The sequence below is a fragment of the Tenebrio molitor genome, chromosome 4 (assembly GCF_963966145.1).
Source record: "Tenebrio molitor chromosome 4, icTenMoli1.1, whole genome shotgun sequence".
Taxonomy (NCBI): Eukaryota; Metazoa; Arthropoda; class Insecta; order Coleoptera; family Tenebrionidae; genus Tenebrio; species Tenebrio molitor.
The window spans coordinates 25032363-25052057 of NC_091049.1; the positions used below are offsets into that span (position 1 = coordinate 25032363).

Below are 19695 nucleotides of genomic sequence, written 5' to 3' on the forward strand. Positions count from 1 at the left end.
AACAATACATTTTCGCAACTTCTGTACTTGCGCTACAAAAATTACAATTTGGACCCACGACCACGATGCCATGATGCCAATCAATCATTATCATTGTCATTTTTTGACATAGGCAGAAGTAACTGAAATACCAACGCAAAAGATGTTTTAACAACGAGCAGAACATAAAAATTAAGTGAATCAATTATGGAGATGTTCAAAATACTGCCCACCACTTCTTCCGCACGCGTCAATGCGGTTCTGGAAAGATCCTCTCACTCTGATGAGCATCGCTGGCGTTACAGATCTACAAGCATTCAAGAATTCAAAAATTTCAAAAATCACTGCGACCCAGACCAAAAACGGCTCAGGAATTATTTTAATTAATTCCTACAATCTGAAATACACCAAAAGTTGAGAAGGTACTGAAGAGCCCAATTAAATCACTTAAAACCTAACGAAAATATAGCGTATTTTTACATGGTGTGGGTCTCACAGACCCAACCCGTGCGACGCAGGGTTTATTGTGTTAATAGGTATAATAGTATAATATGTATAGTCATGAGCAATACATTTTGGTCGTCAATGTCATTTCAAATTTGGTTAGATTGTCACAAATTTAAAAATTTTCCCTACCTGATTGTGCTCATGTCAACAAAGTGTCAAAAAAATTAAAAATAAATGACAATTAATGTCATACATGATGAAAGGTTATCATATTTACAACTGTTTTACAACGGAGCATTTTCGATTGCGTCAAAGAATGACCTTGACGATCAAAATTTATTGCTCGCGACTGTACCTACTTACGTACAATAAAAATAATTTCAACAAAATATAACGAACATGAAAAGAATTAAAAAAATATTTCTTAGTTAAAAAATCTTCAAAACAGTAAAGAACAATTTTTTGCGTCACCTATTTTGTTAATTGCCTAATACATAACTGTTGTCTCATTATCCACTTTTTAAAGTAAATACGACCAGTTTCTGGTGGAAGACTTAAACACTCATTAAAAATTCGTTACTTTCTGACTGGATTTCGTCCACCACCGAGCTAATTTAAGTTTGAAAAACCTGGTTCTCCTTCAGTGTGTGTTTGGAAGAACATCGCAACTGGTGAGTACACATCACAAGTTAATTCGTTACTAACACTGACTTCCAATTTGCAGACGATAGAAACAATCCCAACAATGTTTCGCCTAGGTATTTGCCTCTTGTTTTGCTTTATCGCAACAAATGATGCAGCAAAATGCACCAAAGAAGAAAATCTAATTCCTTCAGAGTCTGATAGTCAACTTCTTACTATCATCGTCTGCAGACATGTGACGTCCGATATGCTGCTCGAATTCGATTACGAAGCCAAACCTCATAGGCAGGAATTATGGATAAAAAGTTCAACGATTCATAAACTGAAACCAAACTCGTTTTCCAAATTTTCCGGCATCAGTGATTTGCATTTGTCGAAAATAGGGTTGAAAGAAATCGAAGATGGAGCTTTCAACGGCTTGCTCAAATTGGAAAACTTGGTTTTGAGTGGAAACAAGCTAACAACACTCCCTAAAGGTGCTTTCGACAGTTTGACAACACTGAATAACTTGGATCTTAGTAATAATCAGATTGGAGCGATCGAAGATGACAGTTTTTCGGGACTGAGTAATTTGACAATTTTAGATTTGAGGGGCAATAAGATCAAATCTCTAGACAAGAATTTGTTCGAGGATTTGAAGATGTTGGAAATTCTTTGGGTTTCGGATAACCCTTTAACAACTCTTCCAGATGGAGAATTTCCCCAGCTGCGAAAAATCGTCGTCGACAACACACATGTCAAAGAAATGAATGTCAATTTTACAAAATCACCGTTGGATTTCTTCCAACTGACAGACAGCCAACTGGAAGAATTCGATTGTGCAAATGTGCCAAGTCTTACAACGCTGGAACTCAACAACAACAAAATCAAAGTGGTCCACCATTGGGAAAAACTGGATTGCGACCGTGTCTCTTTGCATCACAACAAGATAACTTCTTTTGACATTTCTCCGAACGTTATTCAGTTGCATTTACGCAACAACCACATCAGATCTATAGGGAATACGCCTTCTGGTCACGGCAAGAAGTTAGAATTGTTGGATCTGGCTCGCAACAAGATTTCTGAGATTACTTCAGAGTCCTTTCTCGAACTGACTCAGTTGAAGTTTTTGGTTTTGCAACATAACCAAATTACTGTTTTGCACAAGGACGTATTTAGGGATCTTCCAAATTTGATTACGTTGGATTTGTCTTATAACAAAATTAGAACTGTGGAAGCGAATCCTTTCAACGGGCTGAAACGTTTGAACACTTTACGTGTTTCGGGAAATCGAGTTCGAAAGGATGACTTTAGGAAATATGTTAATAACACACGAATTTGGTAATCAATAATTGATGAATGATGATAATAGACGTACTGCAGAAGAAATATTTAAAATTAAGCGTTTTTAAATTGTTGTTATTTAATGGTGGTTTATCTGAAATATTTTTAGATATCTTGGCGCTCTATTGGTGATTATTAGTTTTTAATGGTCTATTAACAGTGCATGTGTGACGTTGCAAGTGAATTGGTTGCAGATTTGTGTGGACGAGTGATTGTGACAAAACGATAATAATTATGCGACGTACAGTTGACCATGTGTAAAAACTGGCTGCCTCAATAAAATTCCAATTTTTTCGAATGCTTGTTTTTGAGACTTATTTATTGTCATCGCAAATGCGGGTATAATTGGAAATTAAGGTCTTTGAAAGTTAAATGGTAGAATAGAAACATGTTAAATTTATACGTGGAATCAAAATTCTCTTATTGCGTGCGGTTTTAGTTGAAACTTCGCAATCAATAGCATTATGATGCATAAACTTGATGCGCATTCTTGTTCCATTGACTAACGCTTCGTTTGTATTTAAGTTTCTGATCAGTCAAATGATGCAATTAACTTTTAATGCTAACTTATGTGGTGGCAAACCACTAATGGTCAAAGAATTTTGTATTTCACTCCGAAGATTTTTTTTTCTAAATAATCTAAATAAACTCCCTCTTGGAGTAGATTTCACTGCGGGGGGATTAAATCAATTACAAATTACCCACTCCGCATTCGCTCCAAATTCACTCCGCATTTACTCCGCTAATTTTTTACAGTGTATGAACGTAATATACAGGTGTCCCCGAAAAAGAATTTGAGTCCATAACTCCTTTATTTATCGGAGGATTTTAATTATTTATACACCAAATTAAATAGCCCTAAATAGGCTACAAAAAACCCTAATAAATCTCTCTTGGAGTGGATTAAGCATAGACGAAATAATAAAATCGTTACATAGATGTGAATTGTCAAAATGATGTTTGGTTGGTATCAACTAAAATTACTATTCGCGCTTCTCGGAATTTTTGAATTTAAGTTTTTGTTCTGGTGCCAATAGTCAAACGTGACAGGTAGATTTATGCATGTTATAAATTCGAATATTTTATTGGTAGAAAAATGAAAAAAAAATACCAAGATTTATCCCTTTTATAGTGAAATTTAACAATGAGTGCCCAAAAATTGCAATTTAATAATTATTATAATCTTTTAACAATGTTTTCCATTTTCTATCGCCAAATTATTTTTAATAAAATAACGAAAAATTATGTCATTTGTAAATTTTAGAACTGCAAACATTCACAGAGATTATTTTTTATTAAACCAAGATAATAGTGACATTCTGAAATATTCTAAAATTGTTTTGTCCATTTTTCCTCACAAAAACCTCTACCTACTGATATCCCAATAGTACAAAAACACTTTAAATAAAAACATTTGTATCGTGTTGGATGGATGAATGTAAATACTCTCCTAACGTGTCCCTGCTAATGTGAACTTGTCTTTAAAAACTGTATTCGTCTTGATGTGTGTATTACGTTTCACAAGAAAAAAGATTTTGGAAGCCAGACCAAGCCAAGTAAGTCTTAACAATTTTTTACAAAATCTTAACCACTCTTCATATTTTAGCATTGGAAAACATGGCTGCTGAGATGTACAGATGTGAAGATTGTCCGTACAGAACCAAATCTGGTACGAAATTTATAGACCATCGTCATCGCCACATGACCGGTGAAGCCAGCGCTCGACGCGGTCCAATAGATCACAACGCTTGCAGCCGATCCATCGACTTGTTACAATGCGAATTGTGCGAATTTACCACTTCCCTGAGGGTGTTGCTAGACAGACACGTCACCAACCAACACAAAGATGGACAGTCGGCCGTGGATCCGTTGGACCTGATGAAGAAGTACCGCTGTCGCTTTTGCCGCTTCAAGAGCGCGTCCACCGTTGTAGAACTGGTCAATCACAGCTGCTACCACAAGGATCAGCGTGGATGGAGGAGAGAGCAGTACAGAAGATGGTGGAAGAAGGAGCTGATTTGGAGATACGTGCACCGTTTTGGCGGACCCACGTGCCATTTTTGTTTCCTGAGGTACAACATACCGAGTGAGCTGAGGTTGCACATGTTGTGGCAGCATTCTTCGGCGGAGATACTCCAGCTGCAGTTTAGGGGCCAGAAGAATATGCACACGTACAAATGTTTCTTCTGTAATTACACTGCGAAGTACAAAAGGCTCTTGATAAGACATTTGGACCTCAGACATGGGACCAACAATGAGTGGCGTTGACGATAAAATTTTAGCTTAGAAGGTGTATTTGTAATATCAATATTTGATGATTAAAACAATTTTACAAAATCTTTTCTCTCTTTCTTCTCCGTTAGTGAGATAGTGAGCAGACGTGTAAAAAGTGCAGAGATTACTAATGTAAACAACGATGAGCGAGTGAGAGGTGATAAGCAGAAGGCAGCGGACAAGAAAGAGAGGGCATGACGAAATCGCCGAAAGTGAGGAAAGAAAGCAGAAAAAGAGAAAGAGAAGAGAGTAAGATGTCGGATGAAGGTATGAACGCATTCGGAAAGAGTTCCAGAACGGGAAGATCCCCAAGTAGAAGCGAAGAAGGAATAAAAGCAAGGAAATGGACAATGAAATGAAAACCATGATTAGAGAGATAAGAGAGGATACGGAGGAGGACAAAGTACTAAGAAAGGAATTAGCGGCAGTGAGAGAGGAGAATGGGGAGATAAGGAAAGAATTAGCGACAGTGAGAGATGAGATGAGAGGAAGAGAAGAAAAATGGCAGGTGGAGAAGGCAGATTGGAGGAATATGATAGAGGAAAAGATGGAACAAAGAGAAAAGAAGGAGAGGAAGAATAAAATTATAATAATCGTAATAGGGGAATTAAGTGGAAATATAGAGAGGGAGGCGGAAGAATGGTTAGAAAGGGAAATAGGTGTGAAAGTGAAAATAAAAGAAGCACTTAAAATAAACAAAGATAAGATGATGCTGGCAAAAATAGAAAAGTGGGAGCAGAAGAAGAACATTATGCTAAATAAGAGTAAGTTGAAAGAAAGAAAAGATGAGAGGATGTATAATAGATGACGATCTGACTAACGAAGAAAGGGGAATACGAAAGAAGATAGAGAGGTGAGAGAAGAGAGAGATGGAGGAAAAAGGGTAAAAATAGGATACAGGAGGATACAGATAAACGGGGAATGGCTTAGATGGGATGAGACAGAGGAGAAACTGAAGAAACATTTTTAGAAGAAGGAGAGAAGAAGAGAAGAGGACCCGGCGAGAAAAGGTACACAGATAATGTCAATAAAAAGGTAAATGGACCAAGAAAATGGAAAACGGAAAGTGAAAAGAATGAAAGCAGAAGGAACATGGAGCAGTGCGGAGCAGAGCAAGAGGGACAAAGACACGACCAAAAGAACCAAGAGAACTGAGGTAAAAGAGGGAGTATGAGAGGTGTGTGACAGAGGAAATTCCGGTGTATAAGAAAGAGAGAAAATGATGGCGACATGCAGATGTGGGAACGAGGAGAGACAGAACAGGAATTAGACTGAAGGAGAAGAGAGAAGGTGCAGGATGTGCCGCGAGGAGAGTGAGATGATCGAGCACATGCAACGAAATGAGAGAGAGGGAGGGAAAGGAGCGGGGAGAAATACTGAGCAAAGATAGGATGGATGAAACAGATATATGGAAGAGGTGAGAAAGAATAGAGAAAGAAACATTATTCTTCCTCTCCTTGTTTTCTCTTTGTTCCATCTTTTCCTCCATTTTCATCCAGTCTGCCTTCTCCGCCTGCCATCTTCTCTTCCTCTCATCTCCTCTATCCCTGCCGCTAATTCCTTTTTTAGTACTTTGATCTCCTCTCTTATCTCTCTAATCATGGTTTTCATTTTCTTATCCATTTCCTTGCTTTGATTTTCTTCTTCGCTTCTATTTGGGGATCTTCTCGTTCCGGAACTCTTTCTGAGTGGGCTGTTGCCTTCTTCCGACGTCCTCTCTTCTTCTCTTTCTCTCTTGCTGCTTTTTTTCCTTACTTCCGACGATTTCGACATGTCCTCTCTTTCTTGCTCTCCCTTCTTCTCTCTCACTGCCGCTAATTCCTTTCTTCTTACTTTGCTCTCCTCTAATATTTCCGCCATATCCTCTCTTATCTCTCTGAGTATGGTTTTCATTTCCTATTATTATCTATTTCTTTGCTTTGATTTCCTTCTTCGCTTCTACTTGGGGAACTTTCGATTCTCTTTCTCTCTTTCTGCTTTTTTTCTTTCTTGTCCGCTGCCTTCTGCTTATCACTTTCGCTCACTCGTCGATGTTTACGTTTGTTATAGCTGAACTTTTTCCACCTCTGCTCGCTATCGCTGCCAAACCAGGAATTCACAAAGCCGAATAATTTGAATAAAAGACAAACATATTATTTATTGTCTTTTCGCCTAATTGGAATTAAATGTGGATAAAAACAAAACGTTACGAGGGGAGAAGAAAAATTGCAACTTGATTTCGAAAATTTTTAAAAATCGCCATCTACTGATTAGGAACAAGTTTTTCAAAAACGTGAACTATAAAAGAAAAAACTCACTGTATCGAAAATACATTTAAAGGAAATAAAAAACGGTGAAACGATACAGAACAGAAAACAAACCTTGGAATTTAGTTTTTTTTTTAAGTTATATTATGACAGTAAACAATATTAATGGAAGTTTTTTTCGTTTTGAGCAAAGGCCACGTAAACTTTCAGAATATTCTACGATAAATTGTTATAATTATTATATGTAATTTGTAGACATCAGCATAAATAATAAAATAATGTCCTAATTAATAATACATGCTAATACAGCGTTTCTCAACCTTTTAGTCTTTGCGACCCAATTTTCAACCACAATTTTGATTTATATTTATGCATTCAGAGATGAAATCGACATTTTTCTACAAAAAGAAAACGGACCGGAAGCCGAGAAGTTTCAAGATGGCGAAAAAAATACAGGGTGTTTAGGGTATAAATAAGATAACAATCTTCTCCCGTGTAAAGAAATAGAAATTCTAGTAATCATTTTTTCAATTTGTAGAACCACTGTTTGGGATCCACCGGAATTCTAAATTATAAAGGCGGCAGCTATGGCATTTTCCTTTACAAATCTTTTTTGTACAAATCTTTATTAGATTGGTATTAATAATTACGTGTTTACAGGTACGAACAGTGGCTCTCAAACAGTGGAAACAGAATTTAGTTCAGCGTAATAAAAAAAGCAAATTGAAAAAATGTTCCTAAGAAAAGTTGTTCATTTAAACTAGCGGTGCATTTCAGAAAAGTTTGTTACCTTAAACACCGAACACCCCTATTATTTTCAACATCCTACCTTTGCGAAATCGGATTTCCTGTGGTGGCTGCTTTGAAGACAAAAAGACACGAGAGGTGTTTGTAACCTACGAGGGTTTGCCCGAGTAGGTTATTACTTCGAGTGGGTAATACTTAATAACCCACGTATGCCAAAGAACGGTTTATCCAATATTCCAAAATTTTTAGATAATAATGATAATAAGGAAAACCAAAAGAAAAACACTGTAACATTATTAATGAAAATCTGCTCCCGATGGGTTATGAATCTTAATAACCCACGATGCTAATGGCAACGTGGGTTGTTATAACAACAGACTCGTTATAGCCCAATTTGCTTAATTAAAACTAACTAGTAAAACACGATATTACTATTGAATATTGGATAAAAACAATTATTTAGCTGACCCCTTTCAATGAAAAACTACAAATTAATACTGTTTCATTCTATCGATGTGCTTCACTTAACACAAACCTGCAAGAAAACATGCAAAATTTTCCCAAAGTGGTTATCACATTGTTACAGTTTCACGGAGTATGGCCAAAAGAAGAGTTTGCAACAGTTTTCGACGCTGTTAAAGTCTTGCTGTTCTATAGCTTCAGCGGTTGGATTTTCGGCGGGATGATGCTGTACTTACTATCCACATACGTGGGTACGTTCACTTAAATTTCTTCTTTTTTGGGGAAAAAAAACCATTTTTATAGAAACGACAAACTGAGTTTGTATTAACTGCGGTGTCGTCTTAATCGAAGCAATCTATTTCGTCTACTCGTTCTCCCTCTATTTGGGAAACCTGAACGACATTGTCCATCTAGCGAAGAAGGTGCAGTCGTTCGAAGAATTCGGCGAACCTCGAGACTTGCCAAACTTCAAGAATCGACAGAACAAGCTGATGAAGTTCTTGTACGTCAACAGCGTGGGCGGAATGCTAGGTTACTCTGCTTGGAGTTACTTGGAAGAACCCACTTGCAGGAGAACCAGTTTTGACCAGTACAGACGAGAGACCTGTGGGGTGCTGGTACCGATTTACGTTCCCTTCAACTTGGACAACCCGCTTGTGAAGAATAGTGTTTTGATGGCGCAGATCTTTCACATTGTCGTTTCTCTAATGTGCGCCATCACGGTATCGTGCTTCATGTTTACTTGCATCGATATGATCACGCTGAAAATGCAGCATTTGAACGAAAATCTAGAAGGCGTCAAGGAGCTACCGCGCGACCAGAAGAAAGGGAAGCTCATCTGGTGTATCAACTATCATGTTCACATTATTGGGTGAGTGATAATCGTAAACAAGTATTCTTGTTAAGTTGGTATCACCACAGATTGACAGAGGAGTACAACAACATCTTCAGCACCATAAACGCGGTACATTTTACTTTGTCGGGAGTAATAATGGCGCTGTTGATCTATCAAGTTCTTCAGGTAAGTACAAAAAAATCAAAACTTTTTTAAAATTAGATTAGCCTTTAGGAAGTGGTACTGAAACAAGCGATACAGCTGCTTGGGTGGTTCCTCATAATTGGTCTGACGTGCCACGCTGGACAAAAGCTGATAAACGAGGTACGCAAAAATAGTAGTGACAAGACGATCATTTGGAAGTACTTTTCAGAGCTTTTCCTTATCGGAGATAGTCTACTGTTTAGACTGGTACGAGTACGACTCCCAGTTGAAGTACTACATCCAAATCATGATGATTCGTTCGCAGAAGGAGTTGTCAATAAGTGCAGGAATTTTCAATCAATTCTCCTACCAGTTCTTTCATTTTGTACGTATCAAAATCTTCTAACCACGAGTTCCTACAGGTGCAGTTTTAGATTTTACAAGGAGCGTACACATACATGACGTTTTTGGCCAGCTACCAATAACTCACTGGTTTTTGTTATTCACTGCAATGTTGAACTAGAATAATCACTCTATCGCTTTTGACTAGCTCTTGGTACGGCAGTATCGAAAGCAGTAGTACCCGAGTAGGTACTATTGGCAGAATTTGCACTTGTAATCTCTTCTGGGTCGGAAAAGAACAAACAAGTTTCAGAATGGAAATCAAAATTTGTTGTAAGAAAATTAAAATTAGATTTGGTTCGGAGAGTTGGTTTCGGTACGACCACGGAGAAAGTTTTTGCTGAAAGTAGTCTTAGAAGACTGCGAGGAAGGTTGTGAGCTCAGCATGCAAATAAGTAGTACCTCAGCGTACTCCTAGCACGACTATAGCGTCTTTACCTTTAGAGTTTTCCAGTAGCAATTTCATTGTTAGGTTTTCTTTCGTCGAGTTTTCTTTCTCTGGAATCAATTTGTTCTGTTGTGGCAAACAAAAAGGGCGAAGCAAATAATTGAAAGATTTTTTTTTACTCTTAGAAATTTCCAGTGTACCGTTGGGACTTGTCTTTCAGAATTTAATTGATGGGGTAAAACCTGTTATTAAATAATATAAAAATTATATGATCACTAAAAAATTATTTTCTCAATAGAGCTCGTGATAACACTTTTTTTAATGCTTTGGTTTCAGCGGATAAAGGTTACACACCTTTAAATTTAAGTGATAATGTAATTTCAGATATTGTTGAGCCAACCTGACACTATAGCAAATATAAAACAAAAGTCTTTACATGGGAGATATTTTAAAGAGCTAGAACAGCCAGAACTGAAGGGGAAACCATTGAACACATCATTTCTTCTTGCACCGTTTTGGCTCAAAGCGAATATAAAAAAACGTCATGATATATTCGCAAAAATTATACACATGAATTTAGCAGTTAAATTCAATTTATTAAAGGATACACAACCACATTACATTTATAAACCAGAAAGTTGTTTAGAAAATGACAATTACAAATTATATTTTGATCGGACAGTTTTAACTGACATTCACATTCAGCATAACAGACCAGACATTATTATTTTAAATAAACAACAAAAGCAAGCATATCTTTTAGATATAGCTGTTCCAAATTCACACAATATAACACAGACATATAATACAAAAATTAATAAATATTTAGATCTCTCCGTTGCTATGAGAAATCTTTGGTGTTTAGAAAAAATTTCGATTTTACCATTTATAATTTCAGCAACAGGAATAGTACCCCAATTAAAAATTTAAAAATTTTGGACTTAGAGAACACATTGGTGGTTGAAATTCAAAAAGGTATATTATTATACTCATGTCACATCGTGAGGAAATTCCTTAACATTGACACAGAACATAAAACACAAAAAAGTCAAAATGTGGAGGCGAGACGCCGGTAATTATGTTGATAAGCACTGCACTATTACTTGATAGTATTATCCGTAATAGTGTATGTACTCCGGCAAAATTGCCGTGCCGCCGGGTGGAGGTGGGATACGAAAAATGATCACTCAAGTTTGTAGTGTTTTAAGAGCCATTTCGTTTCCTGTATAATTTTTTTCATTTGGGTTATCAATAGCAAAGTTATAGCGTTGGCCGTTTTTTATAAGACAGCCTGTATATGCGAGTGTATAACTATTATTACGTAGATAATAATGTTTTTTAAGTGTTCCTTGAAAGTGTAATTGGATAGATAATATTTACCTATAGTGTATATTTATGTATTTTTGTACTAAAGGTTTTTGCGCTTTGCTTTTAAATGGCTAATTTTTGACTTTTCAATTATTGATTGCTTATGTCTGTGATACAAGCTGCGAGAATTTAAACCAATTTGTTCCGGCGTAATAAGCGGCCATAATGATCACTCTCGGAAATTCGAAAATAATAATTGAATTTCTTCTTCCATTTCATGCATTGTCATAGATACAAGACAAAGTATACAGACAAAAGAGTCTTGACTTTTCTACATATAAGCGCTTTTCCAGATCGTTATCAATGAATTTTCGTAATCCAGGTGAAAAATAATATCCAAGGGGCAAACTTGATGTTTATAAATCTCGGGCAAATTACAAAACTATGACATCTTGATTATGCCCTAGATACATAAATAACAATTAACCATATGATAAGTCAAATAAAATATTTTATAACAATTACACTTCTAATATAGATTGAATAAATAGTTTTAGATTTGAATGTGTAGTTTTATTTTCCAAATAGTCATCCGAATATCATTTGTGGTAAAGTTTTGTCAAGGCAAACATTTTCGCATTGATTTAGTTGAGTCTGTTGTCAATGTATGTCACATATTTTAGCCGGTGAAGAATAAAATCCCATTAGTGCAATCACCCAAGTCTTAAAAACGTAATTTTTACATGCCTTTTTAAAATGTTCAATCAATCATGTTCAATCAAGATTTACATAAAAAATTGATCGTCAATAAAAAATGCTGTAGGGAAAAAGTCGTCCTTGAAAGACGTCTGGTTTGCAAGAAAAAACTGTCTTAAACGTGGCTGCAATGCTGCAAATGCAAAAACGTAGATGCGTATGAAACAAACGCGCAATTTTGCAGTATTTTGGTCATCCCTTTTCGCAGAAGCGCAGGTGACATATTTGACGTTTATCTTGCTAACCTTACAAACACTTACAAAGTTAAAGACAAGATTTGGACGTAATTTATTATACTGGACGCTTTAATTCTTCCATAAAGGACTAAAACACGATCGGGATATTTTAGCAATGTATTTAGTTCACGTACGCTTCCTGTGTCTTCAAATAAATTGACTCTCTTAACCTTACATTTTGTAAAGCCTACATTTGGATAGTGTTCCACGAGAAAACGAACTGCGTCATTGAAGTTCTTACGACACTCTCCATAGGCAAAATGTTTTTCCTTTTTCAACAATATTGAAATTTCTGCCCCTGTAGACTATTATATTAGTATTTTCAATAAATTTTCACAATTTGACGTTTCTAATAAAGCGCGCCCAATTTTGACAGACTTTAAAGTGTGTACAAAATGTTGCTTGGCAATTAATCATCAATTGTTTCAAAAGGTAACTGCTCAAATACCTTCAAATTTTACATTAAATTTTTAACGACAAAATCTAATCTTTTCGTTGAATCAGACAAGTGATTTACTTAATTGTTTGTGTAGACCCCTATTTTTTAATGTTTAACAATCTAATAATAATCGCGCATAATTTTCGATAAAGGAAACATGTGTTAAAATTACATTTTTTAACTTGAGGTAATTTTATTATTACTAATTGAACCTTCACGATCTAAAATATCTGCATTTTAAATTTCATAAACATCCGTTGGCAAATAACCGAGATATTAGGCTCGAAAGTCTTAGCTGAGACACCCTGTATAGGCTGTATATTATTTTAGTTTTATTTTACACTCATGGTCTGTTTAAGCAAATAAGTACAGTGAGACTATTATCAATTCTACGTTCAGTTTTATCAGTTTAGTTAAAGGCAATGAGCGTAGCTTTGAGAAAATTTAGACTTGCAAACTAAAACACTAAAATATACTCTGGCATTATTAAGCTTGGCTAATGTTCATCTTTATGGAACGTTTAGATATCTTTAAGCATTTTTTAAAATACACTTAGAAGTTACGAGACATAAACAGATTTAGATTATTTTTTTATCGTCACGATATGTTAATGAATCTAAGCGACAAAGCCAATTTTTTCTAAATTGTAGTAACCAGTCACTACAAGAAAATGACTTCTTTCAGAGTTTAAAAAAAAATGCAACATCTCGAAAACATTCAAACCAAGAGAAAAGTTCATCCGAAAGACAAAGCAAATTTTCTATAACATATCTTGTTTTGGAAATATTAACTCTGCATTAATTAAAACTTAGTTGGCAGTGACCCATAGTTTATAAGCTTGTTGCAATTTTAGACAATTTAATTTTGAAAATTGAAAGTATATTTTATTAAAAATTAAAACAAACATGGATAGAATATGTTAATTAATTAATGTGAAATAATGGAAATATGTATTAGTCTTGTGCCAAAATGGTAATTAATTATACGAGTTTTATACGACACCATTGTGTCGCACGCGTTTTTTAGCAAATGAATAAAACGAGTATAATACAATATTTTTTCTATTTTGCCCCTTAAATTAAAAAAAAAAGTTCAAAACATAATGCTAGGAAAATTATATTTGGCAAATGTAAGGGTTGGTAACGCTGGTTAGACAAACAATTGTAAGTTCTGAATTTAAAGTGTCGTGAAGTGCAGTGATCACGTAGCAACAACTCACTATGAGTCACTGCCAACATAAAAAATTTAAGTAAATATTCCTGAAACGCGTATCGAAAAGAGCTCCTTTTCGAAACCCGTTTGAGTGTTATACTGACTGTGTTATAGGTGCAAAATTGAAAAATTTTATTTACACAATTTAAACAATTCACGAATATTGCCATCAAGAATTTATTTGTTAATTTAGGTTTGCAGTATTCCACGTAGGTATTAGGTACGCTGATTTAAAGTGTGTAGTAACATTGAACTGTTGATAACCATACATTTTACGGTTCAGGTAATTATGTAAAAATGTATAAATATGTATTTATACATATACATATTTAAATGTGAAAAGAAAAAAAGTACCTACTATCCAAGCGATAATCGAGAAAAGACATCCTAAACTTGATCAATCAGAGTTGAGCATCATCAAGGTAGGATGACAGAACAGACACGAAAGTAACTAAATGCATTTTTCATAATAAAATATTTTATTTAAATAATAAAGGCGTCTCGAAAGCACAACAACTAACTAAATACTGATTAAGTAAGAGAATAATGTTATGGTTATCACGTGCCAAGTACTTCTCTGTTTGAATTTCGAGTAACCAAACTGTAAAAAATTCCATCGGGATTTTGCAGAAGCTGTTGTGGTTCTCCAAATTCAGCAACACGTCCAGCGTCCATCACCAAGATCTTGTCCGAATCCATAACGGTATTCAGACGATGCGCAATGGTCAGCACTGTGCTCCCCTCAAACCTTTTTTTAATGGTAAGCTGTATCAGTTCATCTGTCTTTGTGTCAATGTTAGCAGTGGCTTCATCCAAGATGATGATTTTAGCATTTCGCAAAATTGCTCTTACCAAACAGAGCAACTGCCTTTCTCCCACACTGAAGTTGGCTCCACATTCGATTACCGTGGTTTCCAAACCAGAAGGAAGATTGGCAATGAGTGTTTTCATCTGGACATCTTCTAGAGCTTGCCAGATTTCACAGTCTGTGTATTGATCAAATGGATCCAAATTCTTACGCAACGATCCGATAAACAAAATTGGGTCTTGAGGAATGATCGAGATCTTCGACCGAAGTGTGTGGAGAGATACTGATTTGGTGTCGACCCCGTCGATAAGAATGGTGCCTTCAAAATGGAACAAGCGAAACAGAGCAGAAATGAGAGAAGTTTTTCCAGCTCCTGTTCTACCAACGATTCCTAGTTTTTCACCAGATTTGACATTAAAACATATCTCTTTAAGGACCTTAGGCTTGTCAGGGGAATATCGCATAGTCACAGATTTGAATTGGACGGTTCCTTCTTGAGGCCACAATTCTGACGGCACCAATTGACCATCATCTTCTTCAGGCGTGAGTTCTGCGTATTCAACAACTCTTTCTACTGACATTGTATACGCCTCGACGTAGCCCCATGTTTTCATTCCTAACTGAGCCGTTCCTATCAGATTGAGTGATAGTGTGAGTGATAAACCCACTATCCATACAGTGGATTCTAAAACAAAAATTAACTTTAGATTTCGAAGACGTTGAACGTTGACTTACGAGTTTCGAAGAGAAGATAACTGAAAACAATAATTGCTGTGTATAAAACGCAGATCATGTCAACCCAGAATGTAAAGGTAGAGATCGTTGCTTGTAACAAGTAGTAAACAGAAGAATGGACGTCTTGGTGATGGTCAAATTCCTGTTGCAAACATTTTTGGGCATTTAATGCTCTAATGGTAGTCATGCCTCGTACTGAAGTGACTAAATGACTCAATACTGGACTTCTTACTAAAGTGTGAAATGATATTTGAGAGATAATTAAATGTGACAGAACTTACCGATTCCTTCAGTCTTTCGAACACTCTTGTTAATTGGTTTGTATAAATGTGCAAAGGCATAGAAAGACAAAATCAATCCTATTGCAGGCAATACTAGCCAATAGTTCAAAATAGAGATAACCACACAATTTCCAATTACGTAAAATGTAGTTGTTATGACCTCAAATAGCATTATGGGAATGACCTGATCGATGCACCCCACGTCTTTAGAAAATCTGTTTAAAATTCGCCCGGAAGAATGGTCATTGAAAAATTTCATTGGTACCGCAAGGATTGCATCGAACAGAGCTTTATGCAATTTTTGTGAAACGCTTGTGCAATATTTTATATAAGAATAAGCTAATGAATGAGCTGAGATAACTAGAATTACTGTTAGAGTGGCATATAAATACAAGAATGTTTGAGTTGACAATATTTGTCTTCTTTCAACTCTAGAATTGTTTGGATTGTCTGTTAGATCGAGTGAAAATGCAACAAACAAGTCAATTCCGCTGGTCAACAACTGAGCAAAACTTAACATGATCAAGATAAAAACTAACATCGAGCAGCGACCGGCAAAGTAAAAAGTTTTGTACAGATTTTGAGAAGGTGTTTCTGAGCCGCGACGCTCTTTGACTTCAGAAACTGCACCAAATTCTTTCAATGCGGTTGTTTCTATTTTATTATCATGTGCCAACTTATTAACCTTATCGATGGTTTCACCAGCTGTCAGTGTTCCATTTTCTATGAAAAACATTTTGTTGACTTTCGTGAGGTATTTGATTTGGTGTGTGACCAACACGACACATTTACTTTTCAAATAATTTAAAATGCATTCGTTGAAGATGTGTTCAGCTACGTGAGCGTCAACCGCCGACAAAGGATCATCTAGAAGGTAGATGTCAGCATCTCTGTAAACAGCTCTAGCCAAACTGATTCTAGCTTTCTGACCTCCACTCAACATCATCCCTCTCTCTCCCACCAGTGTTTGGTCACCGTGAGGAAAAAGAGATAAATCGTCTTCCAGAGCGCACACTCTGATCACTTTTTGGTACTTGTCCATATCCATTTCTTGCCCAAACAGAACATTTTGTCTGACACTGGCCGAGAAAATCCAAGCTTCTTGCGCAGAATACGACAGTGTTCCTTCGACGTCAACCAATCCTTTGGTCGGCTCAACTTCTTTTAGTATGACTTGGAGGAGTGTTGATTTGCCACTGCCGGCAGCTCCTGCAATGCCCACCAGTTCTCCAGCAAAAACTTCAAAACTGACATTGCTCAAAATTGTGGAATTTTCAAATTTCACCTCAATATGTTTAAAACAAAAACCTGGAGGGCGGACGGGTTGAGGCGACGTGGATAAGAAGTCGTTGACAGTTTTGTTGTATCTTTCTCGTACGTTGCTCAAATCTTGAGATTCTTTATACTCGCAAAGTAAAAAGTCTTCAATTCGTTTAAGAGAACTTTTGGCATCTGCGTAATAAATCAAAGCTATTTGCAAACGTTTTATTACCGTAATATTAAAATTTCTGAATGCGTTGAACAAGACAAAAAAGAATTGAGGTGTTAATGGTAGTTTTGTTAGTACAGTCGTTAATACACAAAAAAAGACTGTAACTTTGTCTAAATAGAGAGTGATACTGACGTTACTCTCTCGGAGTAGATTAGTGGTGATGATTTTATCTATTTCATATCTGAAAAGAATGAAGAAAAGAAAGAAAAGAAGAAGGATAGTAACAGTATACTCACTTTCTGGAAACGTCTACTAGTTTGGTAAAGGGTTTTTCCCATGTGTACATTTTGATCAATTGAATTCCACAGATGATATCGTTCATTAGACGAATTCTGCGATCAGTTTTTTCAGCAATTCGTAATCTGTGACGCGCGACGTGCCGCACCAAATAAACTGAAACAAATGTTGTGCTTGTTGGGTCGAACCACTGAGGAAGACAAACCTTGCAGGATAAAAAACAGGAAGAATATCAAAAATCCAATCGTAACAGTATTTCCCAAAATAACGTTAAAGTAATATATTCCGACCACCAGCTTCAGAAGGCCAATCCAGATATAATGCAAAAACGGAAATACATCTAAAAATCGATCGACGTCATTCGATAATAAATTAACCATTTGGCCCAAAGTGAATTTTTGACAAGTCCCTTTTTTCAATGTGAGATATTTCCTGTACATGAGAGAAGAGCAAGCTACGCGAACCTTCATCCCCAAAGAGGAGAATTCTAAATTGAACTGGTGAAAATATAGCACTCGTAGAAGATTCAGCGATATAAGTGCTAACGCAAGCAGATAGGCTTGTTGCTTGGTGATAGTTTCCTCTTCCGGATTGTAATATTCCAGAAATTGTTTCAAACACAAAGGTTGTAAAAACCTACAACAGTAAATATTGCATGTTTTATGAAACGCCAAACTTTTGCTTACGTGACAGCAAACTCTAGTACCAGTAGTACAACACCGTAAAGCATATACTTTAAACCGAAAATTCGGAACAGTGCCCTGAAAAGAGATGGTCTCTTACGAAAATCCTCTTCTTCCTTCCACTTTTTCTCCAGCTCGTCTCCAAGTGCTTCAGAACTGTGTTCGGAAAGGTTTGGGAAAAGGTCTGCTTCGGTGAAGTCATTTTTGAAGTTTTTCACTATTAGACCTAACTCCCAGCTGAAAGATTTGATTAATTCAAAGCAAGAAGTTAATGAGAAAAATTACCAAAACAAGAAATGTGATAGAAAATTTGCTTTGGTTTTCGGATGCACTTTTCTATTGGTCTGAATGCTTTCGGCTTGTTGCATTTTTTAAAAACTTTCAAAGCAATCTGTTTCTATTTAGTGACTGGTTACTACAATTGAGGAATAACCTAAATATAATACATATGTATTTATCATCGCGTAGGTAATGTTAATGTTATTTAAATATTCCATATAACTATAGTTGAACAGATAACATTTATATATGTTTATACAAGGTGTATTAAAAATGGCGCATTATATTTATGTCACGCGAGTCTACGTTGAATACCAAACAAAAAATTCTAATGCCAATCACTCTAGCTTAGTTGCTATGTTGTAATAGCTTCAAAATTAATGAACAGACAAGATTTTGCATTTTTAAAAATGAAATCACAAATACCAAAGTACCTAAACCAGTAAATCAAAATGGAAAAATTATTGAATTATGTGATGTAAATATTATGAGCCATTTTTAATACGCCCTGTATATTTTACTGCTAAATGTTTTGCGCTTTGCTTTTAATTTTTTTTTTAGATTTGTTCATATCCAAGGTTCCTCACACCTACCTATACCTATGAGCCTAACATGCATGCAACCCAAATTACATTACAGGGACGCGTTCAAATGAAATCCTGGGTTGGGAAGACGTTAGAAACCTTCAATTGTTGTGCTTTTTTAAAGCGTAGATTACTTGGAGCATATTGACAGCTAACCTAAAATTTAGAGCCCAAAAATCTTTGTTTTTTTCGTTCTTTGCAATGTTTTACATTAAAAATAGAATAACGTAACAATTCCTATTCTCGAAGCAAATATCTAAGGGCATCCTTTGCTGAAAACAAACATGTTTAATTATGTCCCCATTAAACATAAACCAATGTCATTCGTGTCAAACGGAGGGAAATTCAAACTTTACACTGTTCTAAACGGTTTAATTTTTCCAATGTCTACTCAGCCCAAGATTTCATTTGAACGCGCGAAATTACTTATTGCATGAGGAAAAGTCGATTTACTTACAGCGCACAAAGACTGTCATGAATGTGTAATAATTGTTGTACTTTAATTGTAGTCACGGTTTAATGATTCAACCAACAAATAGTTCTTTATCGTACTAAAGTAAGGGTAGATTATTTTCTTTGAGAATTCGATGATAACAAGACACTTCAAAATCTTGCGTTTAGTTGGTTTTAAATCTTTATCGCAAAATATGTGATGTTTTTCCATTTTTCGATTGGGGAAACGCATTCTCGCCAAGGCGACCCATCTGAAATACTTTTAAAACATCTCGATTCATTATTTGTTCATTGGGCTCTCGC

The 19695-nt window shown here is 35.8% G+C and overlaps 3 protein-coding genes and 1 long non-coding RNA gene across 5 annotated transcripts; 3 read left to right on the forward strand and 1 right to left on the reverse strand.

Annotated features, from left to right (window-relative positions):
- The first annotated feature begins 994 nt into the window (after positions 1 to 994).
- Positions 995 to 2718, forward strand: LOC138128837 (leucine-rich repeat-containing protein 15-like). Its single transcript, XM_069045040.1, has 2 exons — positions 995 to 1097; positions 1151 to 2718. Exon 2 carries the CDS (start codon positions 1172 to 1174, stop codon positions 2390 to 2392), a length of 1221 nt encoding a protein of 406 aa, XP_068901141.1. The 5' UTR covers positions 995 to 1097; positions 1151 to 1171; the 3' UTR covers positions 2393 to 2718.
- A 135-nt stretch (positions 2719 to 2853) lies between these two features.
- LOC138129072 (uncharacterized) lies at positions 2854 to 4780 on the forward strand. Its single transcript, XR_011159058.1, has 2 exons — positions 2854 to 3947; positions 3998 to 4780. It is a non-coding gene; the product is annotated as an uncharacterized lncRNA (long non-coding RNA).
- Positions 4781 to 5371: 591 nt separating this feature from the next.
- Positions 5372 to 9505, forward strand: LOC138129415 (odorant receptor 30a-like). Its single transcript, XM_069045706.1, has 5 exons — positions 5372 to 5429; positions 8472 to 8991; positions 9042 to 9141; positions 9190 to 9279; positions 9329 to 9505. Exons 1-5 carry the CDS (start codon positions 5372 to 5374, stop codon positions 9503 to 9505), a joined length of 945 nt encoding a protein of 314 aa, XP_068901807.1.
- Positions 9506 to 14318: 4813 nt separating this feature from the next.
- LOC138129574 (probable multidrug resistance-associated protein lethal(2)03659) lies at positions 14319 to 18503 on the reverse strand. 2 transcript variants are annotated; one of them, XM_069045881.1, is made up of 8 exons: positions 18362 to 18503; positions 18080 to 18313; positions 17599 to 18029; positions 17393 to 17549; positions 16595 to 17337; positions 15665 to 16531; positions 15384 to 15614; positions 14319 to 15333 (listed from the first exon to the last, which is right to left on the reverse strand). In XM_069045881.1, the coding sequence occupies exons 1-8, from the start codon at positions 18442 to 18444 to the stop codon at positions 14399 to 14401; spliced, it is 3681 nt and encodes a 1226-aa protein (XP_068901982.1). In that variant the 5' UTR covers positions 18445 to 18503; the 3' UTR covers positions 14319 to 14398. The 2 variants fall into 2 exon arrangements, with proteins under 2 accessions (XP_068901982.1, XP_068901981.1); XM_069045880.1 differs by having other exon boundaries at positions 15665 to 17337.
- Between the last annotated feature and the right edge of the window lie 1192 nt (positions 18504 to 19695).

Excerpts from the sequence above, each read along its gene's own strand:
- LOC138128837 (XM_069045040.1), top strand. The coding sequence starts at position 1,172 with ATGTTTCGCCTAGGTATTTGCCTCTTGTTTTGCTTTATCGCAACAAAT.
- LOC138129415 (XM_069045706.1), top strand. The coding sequence starts at position 5,372 with ATGATGCTGGCAAAAATAGAAAAGTGGGAGCAGAAGAAGAACATTATG. Across the intron at positions 8,992-9,041 it reads TATCATGTTCACATTATTGG|ATTGACAGAGGAGTACAACA; the intron begins GTGAGTGATAAT and ends GTATCACCACAG. Across the intron at positions 9,280-9,328 it reads GACAAAAGCTGATAAACGAG|AGCTTTTCCTTATCGGAGAT; the intron begins GTACGCAAAAAT and ends AGTACTTTTCAG.
- LOC138129574 (XM_069045880.1), bottom strand. The coding sequence starts at position 18,444 with ATGCAACAAGCCGAAAGCATTCAGACCAATAGAAAAGTGCATCCGAAA. Across the intron at positions 17,550-17,598 it reads CCTGTTTTTTATCCTGCAAG|TTTATTTGGTGCGGCACGTC; the intron begins GTTTGTCTTCCT and ends CATTTGTTTCAG. Across the intron at positions 15,615-15,664 it reads TCGAAAGACTGAAGGAATCG|TAAGAAGTCCAGTATTGAGT; the intron begins GTAAGTTCTGTC and ends TTCACACTTTAG.